Consider the following 15,050-nt stretch of genomic DNA (forward strand, 5'->3'; position numbering starts at 1 on the left):
ACCCATGACCTCTTCTCCCCGTCGCCCTCTCCATTGTGCTGCGTTTGTCTGCCATGCCATGGCCGGCGCGCACTCTGCTCAAAGCGACATGTGCCCGTACCGAAGCGGTAACCCCGACTTCACCACCACCAGCGCCTTCCACGTCTTTGCCCTCCAACCTCGTCCCGCCCGACAACCTCTCCCCCAGCGTCCTCCTCCTCCTCCTCTGCGCTCCTTCCATGTCTCGACTCCACCCGCCTCCTTTCCTCCCTCGCCTGACTCACTCGATACCGCCCCAGGTCGCTTCTTGGTGAATCCCGCGCCTCGTCCTCTTCGTCCTTCACTCGCGAGCGCAACCCCTCCAGACATGGCTTCTCCGGCTGCCGCCCACCCGTCCCTGGACACTCTGCAGGGTCACCTGCGCTCCATGGTGAACAATGACTTGAAAGAGATTTGTAGAGCCGAAAATCTCAAAGTCAGCGGCGTCAAGTCCCAGCTGCAGGGCTACATTACTTCTCGTGGGTCCTCAACCGTGGAACAACGACACGCTCCCGACTGACATCTCTTCTTTTGCACCAGACTTCCACGACCTGTTGCGGAAAAACGACATCGCAGGCGCCTGGCGCGTCGTTCACCGCGCCGCAAACCCCGGCCGTCCTCTACCTTCGCCCTCCGCCTCCACGTCTGGCCGTCCATCCGTCCCCATTTACCCCGAGTCCCCCACCCGTGGCCTCTCTGCGCAACAGCGGACGCCATCCGCCACCATGAGCGTCAACTCGCGGCCTCGCCAAAAAACATTTCCCGGTGAGTCGAGTGCTGCTGTCGCATTGGGGCTGGCATGCTGAACATGGTACAGCCCGCGTCTCTTTCAAGTCGAGTCCGTTCTACGACGTCTTGGATACCGTAGCTCCTTCCATGGAGATTCAGGGTATGCGCCTCTCACTCCAGTCGCAGTCCGCTTGGGGCGCTCACAAATTGCAGTCTATCCCGCGAATCGTGGAAGCGCTTCAAGCCAGCTCGAACTCTCGGACGATCTCGCCTCGCGCCTCAAAGCGGAAAAGGATCTACGCATCATGCTCTTCTCAGCATCTGATCCGGTTCTGGCGCCGTTCACGCCCTCTGACATAAGTTTTCCCGTCAACATCGAAGTCAAGGTGAACGGAGAAGAAGTCAAGGCGAATTTCAAGGGTCTTAAAAACAAGCCGGGTTCAACGCGACCGGCAGACATTACAGACTTTTTGCGCAAATTGCCCAACTACACAAACCACATCCAAATCACATACGCGTTGACGCAAAAGGCACGGGTAAAAGCTTCTCCCCAGCGTGATCTCTTCCCGCTCCACCTGGGGCAATACAAATTCTTTCAGACGTTAACCTATTGCAGAAGTTCACCATTCTCGTAAATCTTGTCCGCAAGCATTCTGCTGCCGATCTCACCGACAGGATCAGTCGGGGTAGCGTGCTCAGCAAGGAGCGTGTCAAGTCTGAGAGTGGGTGCTCGTGGTCTGCTCGATTGTGCGACGACGCTAACACGTTTTCCGCAGTCATCAACAAAGCAAACGACGAGGACATTTCTGTCAACTCGCAGGTGGTCTCACTACGAGATCCCGTCGCAGGTGTGCGCATCCAGCTCCCCTGCCGCTCAACTGTTTGCTCGCATTACGAATGCTTTGATGCGACATATTTCCTGCAGCTTCAAGAGCAAGCTCCTACCTGGACTTGCCCTTGTTGTAGCAGAACAATATCCTTTGAGGCTCTCGTAGTGGACAAGTATGGATTCTGCCACCCCGCGTCGGATCAAGACATACTGACCAGCCAACAGGTATATGCAAGACATTCTTGACAATACATCAAGCGACGTGGATCAAGCCAGGATATATCCGGACGGCACGTGGACACCAGGCGATGGCGACAAGAATGAACCGAAAGGAAACGGAGCCAAGCAACCGGTTGACGAAGACGATGACGACCTTGTCGAGATCTCACCTCGGCAGATGAGCGTCAAGAAAGAAGCAAGTGCTACTCCAATGAATAGCGCCAACACACCACCAGTATCTTCACGTGAGCCGTCATCAGTCTCGGCGGTCGCCCCAACCAGCAGTCACGGCAAGCGAAAGCACGAAGTCGTTGACTTGACTCTGAGCGACAGCGACGAAGACGTGCGCCGTCCAGCCAAGCGACATCACCCTACATACAGCACGCCAAGTAGCATGCCTGACAGGTACAGGCAGCCGCCCGTTGTTCAGAACGCGTATTTCCATCCATCGCAGTCCCCCAACTCCGTCTCCTCTTCTCATAGTCACCCGGGTCACACTGCTAATCGTCATCACGGTTACAATGTAGGCGATCCAGTAGGTGGTATGCCTAGAGCCAGACACTCCATCAACGGGACGTACCCAGAGAGCAGCGGTTACAACAGCAGCAGTTCCTGGTTGAACGGTAACGGTGACTACCCGCGGTGACAAGGGAAGTTGGAAGCCGACGGCAAATGAATGGAGAATAATCAAGGTGGCCCCTGCCAACAAATCCAACCAGCGGCTTACTATGCAGGCGCCCTCTGGACTTCGCCTGAAAGAAAAGAAGCCTTTTCGTCTTGCCAGCTGTGACGAGACAGTGCAGCGCAGTGTAATACTCTTCAACATCTGAATGGGCAGGGAAAAGGGGTTGCATTCGAGGAGTGGTGATTCAATCAATCATGAAAGATCCAGGCATGAAGGGCCTGGGGAAGGGGTGGCTTTCTGGTGGAAACTTGTCGACCAATACCTATGGGGCGGTCCTTTGCTTTCTAGTGGGCAGAGTAAAAGCGAGATTTCTAGTTGCCTTTTTTGTTTTGGTCCTCTGCTCTGCTGGCGTCGTCTGCGGCCTTAGGAAGCCATCGACAGGAAAGAAGAGCGGACCAGCCCGAGAAGGGGATGATGCAAGGAGGCGAGTCTAAAGCCATCCACTTTGCTTCCGTGGCATGGCTGGCTACCTCGGAGCACAGCATGGACGATGAAGAGAGAAGTAGAGTTGGCTTTAGCTGAGAAAGACGACGAGCGGTCTTCTTCGTCAGCGATTCATGTTGCCTTCGTCTCTTGTACATGTTTTCATTTTCGTGCTTTTTCTTGCTTGGAGCGTGCAATGAGCATTTCGCAGCGTCGCGATGATTTTCGGCTAGATGGACCAAAGAGCGTGCGAGGTTCTGGGGCACTTGTGTCGGTCGCGCGGTATGATGGCACTCAACTCCCAGTTTCTTCTTGGCCTTCCGCGGCATTCTCACCCAGCATCCAATGTCAGAATTCAGGCTCAACGAATGCGTCCGGGTAACTCACTACCGTGGTTATGAGGGCTCACTTCCAACTGTAGTCAGTCTTCACCGTGACGTCCAAGAAGTTTGGTGCGCGTCTAAGCCTCCTGAACAGTCAAAACTCAACCAACCGCAGTACAAGTATTCCAATCCTCCCTCGCACCCTTTCTTTTCCTTCCTCGACTTGCTCTTCTTTTCTCTTCCTTGTACAGGATTCCCAACTTAACAAGCTGGGCAAAATGCGCATCCGCGACTCCGACAACGATCGAGACCTGGAATCGGGGTGCGTCTCTCCGCCTCGCTACTCGTCTCTTAGCGTACGCTCGCGCGAGACTCTGCCGTCGCCTGGCGAATTGGACGTTGAGATGGGCGATCTGTCCAGGAGGCCGGACGACGGCGGCGCGGCATCGTCAAGTGCGGAACACAGGCAGCCGCAACAGCAGCAGCAGCCTCAAGCGACGACAACTACAGCAGTTGCATCAGTGGCCACACAAACAACAGCCGAGCCGCGCCAACAGCAAGACGCGGCGACGACGGCAACCCCGGCATGCAAACACTGGCCCTTCTCAGAATTCGCGCGAGCCGCCATGACGGTGATCATGGGCGCGTGGGCCCTTGGCGCGGTATTCAAGATGATCGGCACGGGAAAGACAGACGCGCAAGAGGTCGAGCGCCTGAAGCACATCATGATCACGGTGAACGCGGGCATCGCCATCGTGTGCATCGGCGTGGAGAAGCTGCTCCGGCTGGCGAAGAAATCGCGCCTGCCTTTCGTCATCTGCTTTTGGATTGCGCTGTGCTTCGTGATCGCCATTGGTGGGGCGATGCCTTGGTGGTAAGTTACTGCTGTTGATTCTCGCTTTGGTAGGTGTGGGTTGTGCTTTTGCTGACTGATTCTCCGTGCTGTAGGGACCCCAACAAATAAGTGAGCTGTGCTGGTCACGAAGCATTTCCTCCTGATTCGAGACGTCTGGTGGAGGACATGGGCGACATTGGTCCCAAAAATTCTAGGGTGGGTGGAAAGTGCCACTTCGTCGCGGACTGGAAAGACTGCGTTCGGGTGTTCGAGACAGCAAGGAGAAAGGGCGTGGGTGTTTTAAATGTGTACCTACAATTGGAGAAGTTTTTCGATAATTCTCCGGGTAGCCGCCTTTGGTTGCTCATTCAGAGTGGTTTCGGACGTCGAAGAGATGTATACGGAGGATCCGGAGCGCCGCAATTGCTACCTACCTGCTCAAAGCATGACACTTACATTTGTTCGTAGCCGAATAACATGCGTCCCTAACCACCAAGTAATCCACGGCCAGTAGCAAACTTCGCAAAGAATCTCCAAGCACGGGTTGAAATGACGCCACGCAGATGTCGTAGCGTCCATGTAGGTAAATAGGGCTAGCCCTACCCGAGCAGGCCGACACGGACACGGTCGGTAGTTGGACGCTGTGGCTGTTGGCACGTACAGAGGTAGGTGCAATTTCGGCACTCATTTGTCGGACAAGATTGCCTGGGTAGCTCGGTACGGGCGCGCCGGAAGGTGAACCAGCCTGCTTATCTCAGTGGAATAATAGGATGGATAAGGAGGGATGGCAGGTTGCGGGATGGATCTAGAAGCGATACTGTGGTCGTAGGTTGCGAAATTCAGCAATGCGAAAAGACGCCGTTAAAAGACTTGGGATTTGGAAAAATTTGCCAGGATTTGTGAAGCTGACAAGTTCGGGGGTTGCTGGTCTGCTCTTGTTCGCCGTTGGTGTCGCAACGAACCAAGCTCTCTGTATAAGCTCCATAACCTTCTGCATCCACCCCCACCCATGCTACTCGCACATATGCACACCAAGCATGCAGCTAGAGCGAGGGACCCGCTCAGTGACAGGCGGTAGCGGAAAAACAAAACGAGCGGCGCCTCATTTTCAGTCGTTTCGGCCAGAGCGACTGGAGACAACGGGACAAGACCAACGACGGGGTTTCAGATTCTTCCGGAACTAGAAGGCGGAAATGGTGGGGGAGGGCCCAGGACGACGAAATAGATAGTTATGAGCCAACAACGTGGACGAGCTGCGAGGTGACGGGGAAGTCGAGACGCGATCCCCACGAGATGCGCGTTGATGGGTCGAGACAGACGGCGGGGGAAATTTGGAGCGAGAGGTGGACGACGGCGGCCCTCAATCAAACTCTCACGTCGCCTGATTCACGCACCAAGCTACCTTAGCTGCACAACCCTGCCGGGACCCACGCCAGTCAAAGCTCAACGGCGCCTATTTACAGTACAGACGATTTTACGACGGTGCAGGGCATGCGGCTCTCGCGCACACCATTGGCGATTGCTTGCTAGTTGCCAGGCTGTCGTGGCTGTGCCGAGAGAAGACGGCTGAAGCTGGAGCTGAGGATGCTCCAGCAAGACAACGCGAGCACGGCTTGAGCCAGAATCGACGCCGGCGCATGGAAGCAAACGAGAGACAAGAGCGTGGGAGCGACGGTGTTGTTGTGGGAGCCATGGTTTCTTCTGTCGGCCAGCCTGCATCTCTGTGCCGCGCCGTCCCAGCTAACTGGCGTGCGCCTGAAATTTTCCTGCCTGATAGAAGCAGCCATCCATGTCCTGGACGGCCGCGCCGAGAAACCTGGGAAACTCACTTGGCCCAGGTCAGGTCCGCTGTCCGTTTCGTTTGGTCGTCCAAAGCTACTGCTCTTCAGATGCCGTGACCTCTCACCTCGCGAGTTGGCGGCTGCCACTTGCCAGCTATGTTGCGCCTTCGAACCTTCGTCCGACTGGCCGTTGGTTGTCTGTCTGTATGGATTGGTAAGTCTTCCTGCTCCTGGGTCATCTGGCTTGTCGTTGACTCGGTGTTGCCCAGCTTGCATCGTGCTATGTGTAATGGTCCCGTCGTCTTCGCGGCACGACAATGGCATCAACTATCCATCTCGCGTGGTCAACGAAGGCGAAAGGATAACGCGAATATACGAGTATGTATCTGACCACCCAACGTTGCGACCCAAAACAATGACTAAACTGTTTGGCCGTCGAAAGAGTCGACCGCTTCTACCCCGACAAAGCCACAGATTACCAGCCCGTACTCTTTGCGCGAGAGACCGCTCTACAGCGCTTCGCCCTCTCTTTCTCCCTCGATGACACCCGCCAGTACCTCGTGGTCAACGACCTGCAGCGAATCGCTGTTACCAACATCAACCCCGAAGAGCGCGTATCAGACCCCTTCTTCCTTTACACTCCCACTGGCGGAGATGAGTGGTGGATACCACCGTGGGTAGACCTTGCCGACTCGACCCTTCTATCGTGGATGTTTCGGCGGAAAATGGCAGTCTTGACTCTGCGCGTGACATGGTCCCAAAGCGGCACCATGTCCGTATGGCCAGATTCGGAGACCTGGGTGAACTCAGAACGCTGGTACTACGTGAGTCGGGACCAGCCAGTGTTGTGTGGTGTAGAGTGATTTGTTGACAAAATCAGAATCAAGGCCTGCGGTTACCACCTCACGGCGTTCGACCATTGATCGCCGTGACGCTTCAAGACCAGCCCGTCTATGCCGAAAACGAACTGATTGTTTCGATGCCGCCGCTCACCGTCTCACCATCGGACACGTTCCGCTACCGCGCTGCCGTCTTTGCCTTTATCGTCCCGTCGATACTCTTCCTGCTCGAATTTCCCCGGCTTCTTTTGCAATGGTCCGTCACGTCGGCCGTCATGGCAATAAAGCTTGCTAGCGGATGCCTTCTGATTCTCGGAGTCGCCTGGCTTTTCCGCGGCCGACCTCGGTGGAGGCTTTTCATCCTAGAGCTCAAACGAGATCTTTTCCAGTTGCTCAGCCTAGTGGGCTCGAGCAGAATATATGGATGGGGCGTCAGGAGAAGCTTAGAGACATTAGACTCCTTGGAAAAGGGGCAGAGGAGGAAACCAAAGAAAGAGAAGGGCTGACAAGATGTACGATATCATGAATAGGGAAATGCAAACAAAGATGAAAGGACTTTCTCTCAGGAGTAGAAGTACACAATGCAAGGGACCTGGGTAAGTACTTGGGTACAGCCAGCCTGAGGCGTTGACGTAATATCAGCAACGGCAACGAGGCACGCCTTGCCGATCTCCCTCCACCCCGCATCCCGCTGCCACGGCCCACCTCAGATATCCAACTCCCCGCCGGAAACCCAACTCGCTCCAACGCCAGCAACATGCATTTCTCAGACCACCTCGCCAGGCCCGAGAGTCTTGCCTCCAATTTGATCCTCTTCCTCAACAACGGCTGAAACAACCACCATCAGCGCCGACCCTGCCACGACAACCATGGCCACAAACGACAAGCCCACGCTCCCCTCGCCCTCCGCGCTCCGCGCCGCCCTCTCTACCGATGGCTTCGTCGTCATCCGCTCGCTCCTCTCTCCAGAGAAGCTCGCCTCCCTGCGCGCTGCCACAGCGTCCACAATCGCCCTGGCTCGCTCCGGCGCCTGGCCACACATCCGCACAGTGCCCAAGCAGTTCCCGCCCTGGCCATCCACGCCGCCGGATGACGGCGCCGGCATCTGGGGAGTCCAACACCTACTACACCCCGACCTACCGGGCCACGACGCATACGCGACGGCCTACTTCGACGCTGGCGTCACGGCCGTCGCGCGCGCGCTGCTGTCCAGCGACGACGACGAAAGCAACCAAATCACCGACGACGACCTCGTCATGGAGCTGTGGAACCTGCTCGTCGGCGTGATGGGGCGCGACTTCGAGCTGCGCTGGCACCGCGACGACGTGCCCGCCACACTGAGGGCAACGGACGAGGCGCGCGCGCTGGGGCTCGACGCGCATGGCAACAAACGCGCGACGCCCGCGCACGCGCAGTGGAATCTCGCCCTCTATGACGATGAGAGCCTCGTCGTGGTGCCCGGCAGCCACCGCCGGCCGCGCACCGACGAGGAGCGCGCCGCCGACCCCTTCGCCCCTGAGCTGCCTGCCATGCGCCATGTGCGGCTGGGCCCCGGCGACGTGGTGTTCTACGACAACAACATTCTGCATCGCGGCGTCTATCGCAAGGGTGTCGAGCGCGCGACGCTGCATGGGAGCGTCGGCGTTGTGGGGCGCACGCAGCAGCGCGCGAGAAATGTGCTGCAGCACGGCGTTGGCGCGTGGGTTGATCGGTGTGATTTTGGCACTCTAGAACCGGATGTGAGGGCGAGAGCTGAGGGCATGAGGGAGAGATTGGTGCGCATGGGGACGGAGGCTGGCGACGTGGGATTCTACTCGAAAGACGAGTGACAAACTTCAGAGAGATGGGGATAAATGTACATGTATCAGCGTGTGTTTTTTGTGTCTGGGTCTGAATGGGTATCTCATTTTGCACGGCTGGCTCTTTTGTCCGTTTGCAATTTTTGACCAGTCGATGTATGACTTTCTTCCCACACTTTTCGTTCCGCGTCCATTGCTGGAGGAGCCAGCCCACTGCACGTGAGAATCAATCAACCTTCTCGAATCGGAAAGAACCCTGCAAATCGAACCCGTAGCCTTCACAATGCACCCCCCAACCACCATCAACCCGAAAACGCCGTGCTAGTCCGTTGAAAATGCATAGGCCGTCTCCCCTCAAGACGTGAAAATTGGGTGCATGGCGTAGATTGGAGCCTTGCTCTCATCTCCGTCAAACAAGACGAGGTTCTGGATGGGCTGCTCGCGCTTCCCGATGACGTTGATGACGTCCTGGGCGAGCTGGCCACCGAGGAAGGCCGCGACGGGCGCGAGCTCGCTGTCCAGATTCTGCAAGAATTTGCGCAGGAACTCGGACGTCAGCGTGTCGATGGGCAGCTGCAGCTCCTTATGCTTCTCCGTAGCAATGGTCGTGAAGAGTTGCAGGTCGGCGCTGGCGTGCGAAGGGTTGCGTCCGCGTCCGTCCGGGTTGATGGCCGACGTCTTCTGGAATTCCCACAGCGCGCGCAGGCACGTCAGCAACGGCGTCACCTGCTTCAGAAGTCGCCGCTTGTTCAGGTACTCTGGCGGCAGCGGTGAGGTGTTGGCTAGCAGAAGCGGCGAGTAGATTTCGCGCTTCTCTACCATCTCCTTGGCCCGACCGTTCTCAACCCCCTTGTCTGAAAAGGCCACGACTGACCGCGTTGCTGATTCCGCCTTGATGGCAGTCGCCACGTTGGACTTTTCCCGCTCGATAATGTAATCGTGCTGGATGAGGTCGGCAAAAATGTACCCGTAGAATCCGTGTGTACCTGCCGCGTAAAACGGCTTCTGTGATAACCGCGTGGACGCGTTGATGGTCGAAAGCGTCATGAAGTCGAGGTCTGTAGCGATGACCATGTCGTAGGCCTGGTAAAACTCGGGGCCCTTGCTGGCAATGTCGGAGGTGTCGACATAAATGTTGACACGAGGGTTGAGCTTTTGCATCTCGGGAACAGCAGCTTCGGCACGGTTCTTGCCAATGTCTGCTTCTGTGATGAAAAACTGCGCTCCTAAGTCGTCTTCGGTCACGACGTTGTGGTCAACGACCGTGAGGGACTTGATACCGGCCAGGACGAGGTTCTTGGCGACCTCGTTTGCTAACGCCTTCATGGATATCAAAAGGACATTCGCTGATCGCAGCCTTTCTTGAGCTTGGACACCCCAGAGTCGGATCTGTCTGTCATACAGGGCAATTTCATCTAAAGATTGATTAGTATCAATGTCTAATACAAGATGGATTGTGTCTAGACAGCGCGTTTGCAGGCAGATTTTCTCCTTCAGATGCTCTCAGAGGTGAAGTCTGACTAAGAGCAAGGCCAAAGACAAAGCAAAGCCAGATCACAGAGACATTCATGTGAGACTCTGTATCAAGAGACCATCTTTTGCTTCTCCCACGTGCCAAGAAAAGGAAAGAGTGAGAATTGAGACGCAGGACCACAACCAAGTAGAGTCATGAAGACGAAATTGATACTCACCGGCGCTGATGCCCTGGGCCTGGGCGACAGGGTCAGTTGAAGCAAGAAGTGGGAGCTCGCCAGCAGGTGGCTCGGCGGGTGGCTGGTCGACGGCGCCATTAGGCAGAGGCGCAGGAGCTTGCGCAGCTGCAGGCTGAGCAGGATCCATGATGGAGAGGAGGAGTAGAGGGCGTAGGAGGAGAAGCGAAAGGAGATGGCCGCTGGATAAAACAGTCGCAGAGAAAGCAAAAGGTGAGTTTGGACTTTGATGTTCCTGATGAGGAGGGCGGCAGGCTGCGGCGATCCCGGACGGACCGAACAGAGGGTCCACTCGACCCATGAACAACTCCACCACTCTTCCTAACCCCATCCCGCCAACCTGACCATCCACGCGGGACTTATATCTCGTTCTCCGACCTTCGACCCACCGCCGCATTCCCGTTTCCCTACCACCATCACGACCGCGCTCCCAGCCTTGCCCTCCGCTGCTCGGTCTGGCACACTCCTCGTCCGGTCGCTCAAGCCCGCCAAGCGACTCTATGACGCCTCCCCGCGTCTCTTTGTCCAACATGTCTTCGGGCAACTTCGACTTCCCGCCTGCATCCTCATCGTCAAACGGACAAGGATCATCTCAACATCTGGCTCGCCTTCTACACATCCGCCAGGCCATCCAGCGGGAGGCCGAGCACCAGGAACACGAGCAGCAAATAGCCCAAGACTTTGACGACATTACCTCTGCGTCACGGAGCCAACAAAGGCCTACCGCCACCCCAACTTCGTCGATGCCCCGCCGAAATCGCCGCGCAACCCGTGGCATGAGCCGATCTTTCAACCATTCGGACGCTGGAGACAGGAGCCAGCTGGTTCCTCCACAAGAGACCCTCCGCATCTCAGCAATGCGCAACAGACCCCATGCCGAGCCGAGTCAGCGCTTTAACGCCCTACGCCGAGTACGACAGCAGAGAGAACAATTCTCGCGGAACTCTGGATTGGCTGATTTGGAGCAAGCTGGCGACAGGCTTACAGAAATTAGCCACGGTCTTTCCCACATGCTTGACAGCTCATCCCAAATGTTTCGCGTGGAACTGGACGAAACGGACGATGGAACAGGGCAGAGGAGATTCAAACGAAGGAAGCTCGATCGGGATGACTCGAGTTCGTTCTCGAACATCAAATATGGCCACTTCGGACAGGTTGTTCCTGGAAGGCTGAAGATGGAGATTGTGAGCTGTGATGGGGGAGAATTCAATGAGAGTAGTGGAGACTTGCACAAGGTTGAAAATGTGCTCAAGAACGATGCTAGCGTTTACTGCACAAAGAGGTCAAACTGCAATCTACTGCTAAGGCACCACGGGGAGACAAACTTTTCTTTGGATAAGCTTGTTATCAAGGCTCCTGATTACGGCTTCACATCCCCGTATGTTTGCCTTTGTCCAGTTCAGCTGCGGTATACATTGCTAATCACTTGGCCCGCAGTGTGCAGGAAGGCATGGTTTTTGTCGCAATGGATTCGCAATACCTCATGGACGGCACTGCGCCATACCAGATCGACTACGACAGTCCCTCGCCGTCGTCCAGGTCCTCCAGTGCTTCATCCTCTTCCTCTCGCCGTCCCGAACGCATCTCTCTCTACGAGAGCCTGCATGACCCCGAAGTGCTCGCCGGAACCCTCAACCCTGGATCCCTGAATCGTCGTGAACATCTTTACGATCGCATCGACCAATTGCGCGGGGCCCACGAGGCCAGATTTGCACGCCTCTTGCGCATTCGGCGCCGTATCGAGAATGTTCGTCATCGGGAGAATTGGGAGAATTGTGATATCAACGAGTCCAATGCCATTGTATCGCCCGCCGCTCCCAGTCCCCCACCTCAGCTTCAGGGCCTCAACGTTACCCAGGAGGCGGACAATGATTCAAGCAGCGATTCGGATGAAGAGCCGCCCAGCGCTTCCATCATGGCGGACCGCTTGAGAAGAGACAACCGCTGGCGTGCGAGCAGTGAAGATGACGATTACGACGAGGACGCTCGGCAAATGAATCTCCTCTGGGACCATCGGAGTCGGAATACGAGCTCTCGTTCTCCAAGGACTCAAAGAAGGAATTCGCCAAGCAAGGTCGAGCCGGACGAGGGTGTCGGCGACATTCTAGCGCCGCATGCGAGGTTCTTCATGCAGGGACCCACTAGCAAGATCACCATCCGGTTTGATCCACCTGTGTGAGTGTATATTTTCCCAACCAAAGAGACCACCACTAACCTCTCTGTCAGGTCCGGCAAGTACGTGTTGCTAAAGCTCTGGAGCCCCGTCAGGCACGGCAATATAGACATTGAACACATTGCAGTCCACGGGTATGCTGGACCGCGCTCCTTTCCTGCTTGTGAGATGCGTTGAGCGCATCCACTAAAGAGCATGATTCAATTCCCATTTCAAACTCATTTAGGGCACGGGTTAGAGGATCTGGCGTCTCTGCTTCCACTGGTCTATTCTCCTATCAACCCGGGCAAATGAAACGATCGATGAACAGAAATACCCTTTATGATTACCTGTAGTCGGCATGCGAACGAGGGAAACCCGGTATCTTATGGGTCATGAAAAGGCGGGTCGGCATGTTTACTCTTCTCATTTTCTTTTGTCCCGCGAGTGTCTTGGTGCTTTGGTGTGCTTGGAGTCGTTTTAGCAGACTTCGAGCTGCATCCTTAAACATGCCTGGAAAAAAGGCCTAATTTAGAATTTTGCACGGTCCAATGACTTTGTAAATACCTGCCGATTCAAGTTTGATAATATTGTTTGTAAAGATGAAAATTAATAAAGAGATACAAGTGGATTGCTCCAGTTGTGACGAGATTCCTACTCGAAAGACCTTGACGCTCAAGGTCGCAGAGGCCATCGAATTTTCAGGGAATTCGGCACGCCGCCATTACTGTCCCTTCTTTTCACCCGTTTGAGATGTCTCAGATCCCGCCGCAGTAGCAGGGGCATTGGCGGGCACGCGCCCAAGCCCGCTCGTCTTCACCACGCCGGCCAACTTCCACAGCAGCCACGCGGAAGCCACGAGCACCGCCAACACGGTGCCCCACTCGACGTGTGCCGCTTTGTCCAAATCCAACACGGGCACCTTGACCGTCTCGACCAGCTGCTGGTGCTTGGTCGCGGCCGATACGCCTGCGGCTTCAGAAGCAGCGGCGGGAGGGACGTGGTAGAACATGACGCGCGGACCAAACAGGCTCTCGTAGCCCAGGTTGGTCCTGTCGAACGGGTTGGTCGGGAACTTTGTGCCCTCGTCCGCCGGACAAGCCCAGAAGACGACGGGCCAGGGGAGCTGCGCATCTGCGAGGCCGGACGCGTTCCTGTTTGGCGGCTGGTAGCGCAGGTGCAGCGGTATCGTCACGTCAAAGACGTCCTCTTCGGAGCCGTTGGTTTCGGTCTTGGTTGATGGTGCGGCTGAAGCAGGATCGCGCAATTCGAAGAGCGCGATGCTGCCCCACGCCGGCACGACCCAGTCGGGGGCTTCGAGGTCGGTTGCCCCGGCGAGAGAGTGCAGTGCGGCGAGGTTGTGAGATTCGAGGAACAGCTGGTCCGAGAATTGGTACTTGTCGAGAAAAAAGCCCGAGGGGAGCGTGAGGTAGGTGTGCAGAGCACAGGTCTCCAGAGGCGCGGTCAGCTGCGTCGAGGCCCGTGGGAAAGACAGGTACAGCGTTGGATGGAGGCCGGTCGGCTGGGAGAATGAGACGCTGTAGCTGGGGTGGACGGGGTGGTGGATTGAAGGGAGGGGGTGATGTCTGCTTGGGAAGGAGAAGAGAGTCGCTTCTGTTGATAGTATTAGAATGCAGCTCATGTGAGGAGGGAGACAGAGAACTTGCTGGGCTTTGCGTCTTCTCCGAGGACAGTTAGGAACCCGGCAAGAGAAAGCTCTTCGCTTTCGATGGGCACCTCGTTGTTGAGAATTCCTACTTCCACCGAACCAGCTTGGCCGCGTGAGATTTCTTCGTTCCAGTAGCCGCCCTCTTCAGGGCCTGCCGACCAAAAGGCGTTGAAGACTAGGGCGTGCGAAATGGCATCAAAGTCAATATCCACATAGTCTGCTGACAAAAGGGAAGCAGCTTTGGTTTCACAGCTTGCATTTGAGGCGCACAACTTCTGCTGGATGTAGGTCACGAGGCTCTCGAGGGACGGAAGAAGGCTGTGGTATTGAGACGAAGCGGACATGGAGAAACGCTCTGCTAGAATGGGTGGAGTGATGAAAGTCTCCTATTGATGGATGAGAATCTGATACGTGGACGACCTGGTGTTGAGGGCGTACCGAGGGTGTTGTGCATTTCAACTCGTCTCCAAATATCTCTTGGAGCAGCGGACATAGTGCGTCGCTGGGTAAAGTCAGCAAAAGTAGTTTCGGCGACCTGTCATTTAACTAACACTTTTTGGTCCCTCCGAGGCGTGAAATAGACATGAAGACCTGGTGAGATACGAGAGACGAAAGGCGGAGTGGAAGTGTAGGGATTCGGAGCCGCCCAACGAATATGCAGCTCATGAGACTGTTTAAACACAGACAGTACCTGGATCACGTTTAGCTTATTTCCCAGTCGATGTTTCTAGATGGAAAGATACCTCTTGTGTCAGGTCCGGGAGGCCAAAGGCAACGCGGTGCTCTTTGGCAGCTTTGATTGGCGGAACGGCCAAGCTGTCTTTTCCAACGCCGAGCTTGGCTGGATTGAAGCCCTCTTCCCCAACGTGCAAGAGGAACGTTATTCTTTCCTTCATGTTGGATGTTGACGGAGGTTGAATTGTTGTTGACGGTGGTCACAAGAGAGGTGGTCCGTCATGTGGGTGTGTTTCCCGAATGGTACTAGCGCCACGGACTCGAACGGGCCCTTGTCGAATGACGATGGATGGTTGCGCGCGTTC

General features: G+C 55.9%; 7 protein-coding genes across 7 annotated transcripts; 5 read left to right on the forward strand and 2 right to left on the reverse strand.

The window, feature by feature from the left end:
• Positions 1 to 346: 346 nt before the first annotated feature.
• Positions 347 to 2,441, forward strand: J3D65DRAFT_671199 (MIZ zinc finger protein; the record flags this gene model as incomplete). Its single annotated transcript, XM_066803371.1, has 7 exons — positions 347 to 497; positions 559 to 783; positions 836 to 907; positions 961 to 1,283; positions 1,364 to 1,469; positions 1,524 to 1,749; positions 1,802 to 2,441. 7 exons carry the CDS (start codon positions 347 to 349, stop codon positions 2,439 to 2,441), a joined length of 1,743 nt encoding a protein of 580 aa, XP_066651218.1.
• A 780-nt stretch (positions 2,442 to 3,221) lies between these two features.
• J3D65DRAFT_637482 (uncharacterized protein) lies at positions 3,222 to 4,543 on the forward strand. The gene is made up of 3 exons (XM_066801504.1): positions 3,222 to 3,323; positions 3,381 to 4,100; positions 4,175 to 4,543. Exons 1-3 carry the CDS (start codon positions 3,301 to 3,303, stop codon positions 4,188 to 4,190), a joined length of 759 nt encoding a protein of 252 aa, XP_066651219.1. The 5' UTR covers positions 3,222 to 3,300; the 3' UTR covers positions 4,191 to 4,543.
• A 1,346-nt stretch (positions 4,544 to 5,889) lies between these two features.
• On the forward strand, positions 5,890 to 7,369 carry J3D65DRAFT_113013 (uncharacterized protein). The gene is made up of 4 exons (XM_066793754.1): positions 5,890 to 6,056; positions 6,112 to 6,220; positions 6,285 to 6,666; positions 6,723 to 7,369. Exons 1-4 carry the CDS (start codon positions 5,999 to 6,001, stop codon positions 7,185 to 7,187), a joined length of 1,014 nt encoding a protein of 337 aa, XP_066651220.1. The 5' UTR covers positions 5,890 to 5,998; the 3' UTR covers positions 7,188 to 7,369.
• A 181-nt stretch (positions 7,370 to 7,550) lies between these two features.
• Positions 7,551 to 8,510, forward strand: J3D65DRAFT_671202 (uncharacterized protein; the record flags this gene model as incomplete). The annotated part of the gene is made up of 1 exon (XM_066803372.1): positions 7,551 to 8,510. The coding sequence occupies one exon, from the start codon at positions 7,551 to 7,553 to the stop codon at positions 8,508 to 8,510; it is 960 nt and encodes a 319-aa protein (XP_066651221.1).
• A 32-nt stretch (positions 8,511 to 8,542) lies between these two features.
• Positions 8,543 to 10,450, reverse strand: J3D65DRAFT_637487 (uncharacterized protein). The gene is made up of 2 exons (XM_066801505.1): positions 10,172 to 10,450; positions 8,543 to 9,895 (listed from the first exon to the last, which is right to left on the reverse strand). Exons 1-2 carry the CDS (start codon positions 10,317 to 10,319, stop codon positions 8,835 to 8,837), a joined length of 1,209 nt encoding a protein of 402 aa, XP_066651222.1. The 5' UTR covers positions 10,320 to 10,450; the 3' UTR covers positions 8,543 to 8,834.
• J3D65DRAFT_637490 (uncharacterized protein) lies at positions 10,328 to 12,962 on the forward strand. Its single transcript, XM_066801506.1, has 3 exons — positions 10,328 to 11,567; positions 11,627 to 12,364; positions 12,416 to 12,962. Exons 1-3 carry the CDS (start codon positions 10,690 to 10,692, stop codon positions 12,537 to 12,539), a joined length of 1,740 nt encoding a protein of 579 aa, XP_066651223.1. The 5' UTR covers positions 10,328 to 10,689; the 3' UTR covers positions 12,540 to 12,962.
• On the reverse strand, positions 12,890 to 15,019 carry J3D65DRAFT_637492 (PIG-X). The gene is made up of 5 exons (XM_066801507.1): positions 14,754 to 15,019; positions 14,562 to 14,701; positions 14,449 to 14,512; positions 14,009 to 14,396; positions 12,890 to 13,955 (listed from the first exon to the last, which is right to left on the reverse strand). The coding sequence occupies exons 1-5, from the start codon at positions 14,904 to 14,906 to the stop codon at positions 13,066 to 13,068; spliced, it is 1,635 nt and encodes a 544-aa protein (XP_066651224.1). The 5' UTR covers positions 14,907 to 15,019; the 3' UTR covers positions 12,890 to 13,065.
• Positions 15,020 to 15,050: the final 31 nt, after the last annotated feature.

The sequence above is a fragment of the Phyllosticta citribraziliensis genome, assembly GCF_038025025.1.
Source record: "Phyllosticta citribraziliensis strain CPC 17464 chromosome Unknown J3D65scaffold_12, whole genome shotgun sequence".
NCBI classification, from domain to species: Eukaryota; Fungi; Ascomycota; class Dothideomycetes; order Botryosphaeriales; family Phyllostictaceae; genus Phyllosticta; species Phyllosticta citribraziliensis.

Coding starts and splice junctions, on each gene's coding strand:
- J3D65DRAFT_637482 (XM_066801504.1), top strand. CDS start 3,301: ATGAGGGCTCACTTCCAACTGTA. Junction 3,324..3,380: donor AGGGCTCACTTCCAACTGTA/GTCAGTCTTCAC, acceptor CCTCCTGAACAG/TCAAAACTCAACCAACCGCA.
- J3D65DRAFT_113013 (XM_066793754.1), top strand. CDS start 5,999: ATGTTGCGCCTTCGAACCTTCGTCCGACTGGCCGTTGGTTGTCTGTCT. Junction 6,057..6,111: donor TTGTCTGTCTGTATGGATTG/GTAAGTCTTCCT, acceptor GGTGTTGCCCAG/CTTGCATCGTGCTATGTGTA. Junction 6,221..6,284: donor AGGATAACGCGAATATACGA/GTATGTATCTGA, acceptor GGCCGTCGAAAG/AGTCGACCGCTTCTACCCCG.
- J3D65DRAFT_637487 (XM_066801505.1), bottom strand. CDS start 10,319: ATGGATCCTGCTCAGCCTGCAGCTGCGCAAGCTCCTGCGCCTCTGCCT. Junction 9,896..10,171: donor GGCCCAGGGCATCAGCGCCG/GTGAGTATCAAT, acceptor ATCAATCTTTAG/ATGAAATTGCCCTGTATGAC.
- J3D65DRAFT_637490 (XM_066801506.1), top strand. CDS start 10,690: ATGACGCCTCCCCGCGTCTCTTTGTCCAACATGTCTTCGGGCAACTTC. Junction 11,568..11,626: donor GATTACGGCTTCACATCCCC/GTATGTTTGCCT, acceptor CTTGGCCCGCAG/TGTGCAGGAAGGCATGGTTT. Junction 12,365..12,415: donor ATCCGGTTTGATCCACCTGT/GTGAGTGTATAT, acceptor CCTCTCTGTCAG/GTCCGGCAAGTACGTGTTGC.
- J3D65DRAFT_637492 (XM_066801507.1), bottom strand. CDS start 14,906: ATGAAGGAAAGAATAACGTTCCTCTTGCACGTTGGGGAAGAGGGCTTC. Junction 14,702..14,753: donor TCCCGGACCTGACACAAGAG/GTATCTTTCCAT, acceptor AACGTGATCCAG/GTACTGTCTGTGTTTAAACA. Junction 14,397..14,448: donor TGAAATGCACAACACCCTCG/GTACGCCCTCAA, acceptor ATCCATCAATAG/GAGACTTTCATCACTCCACC.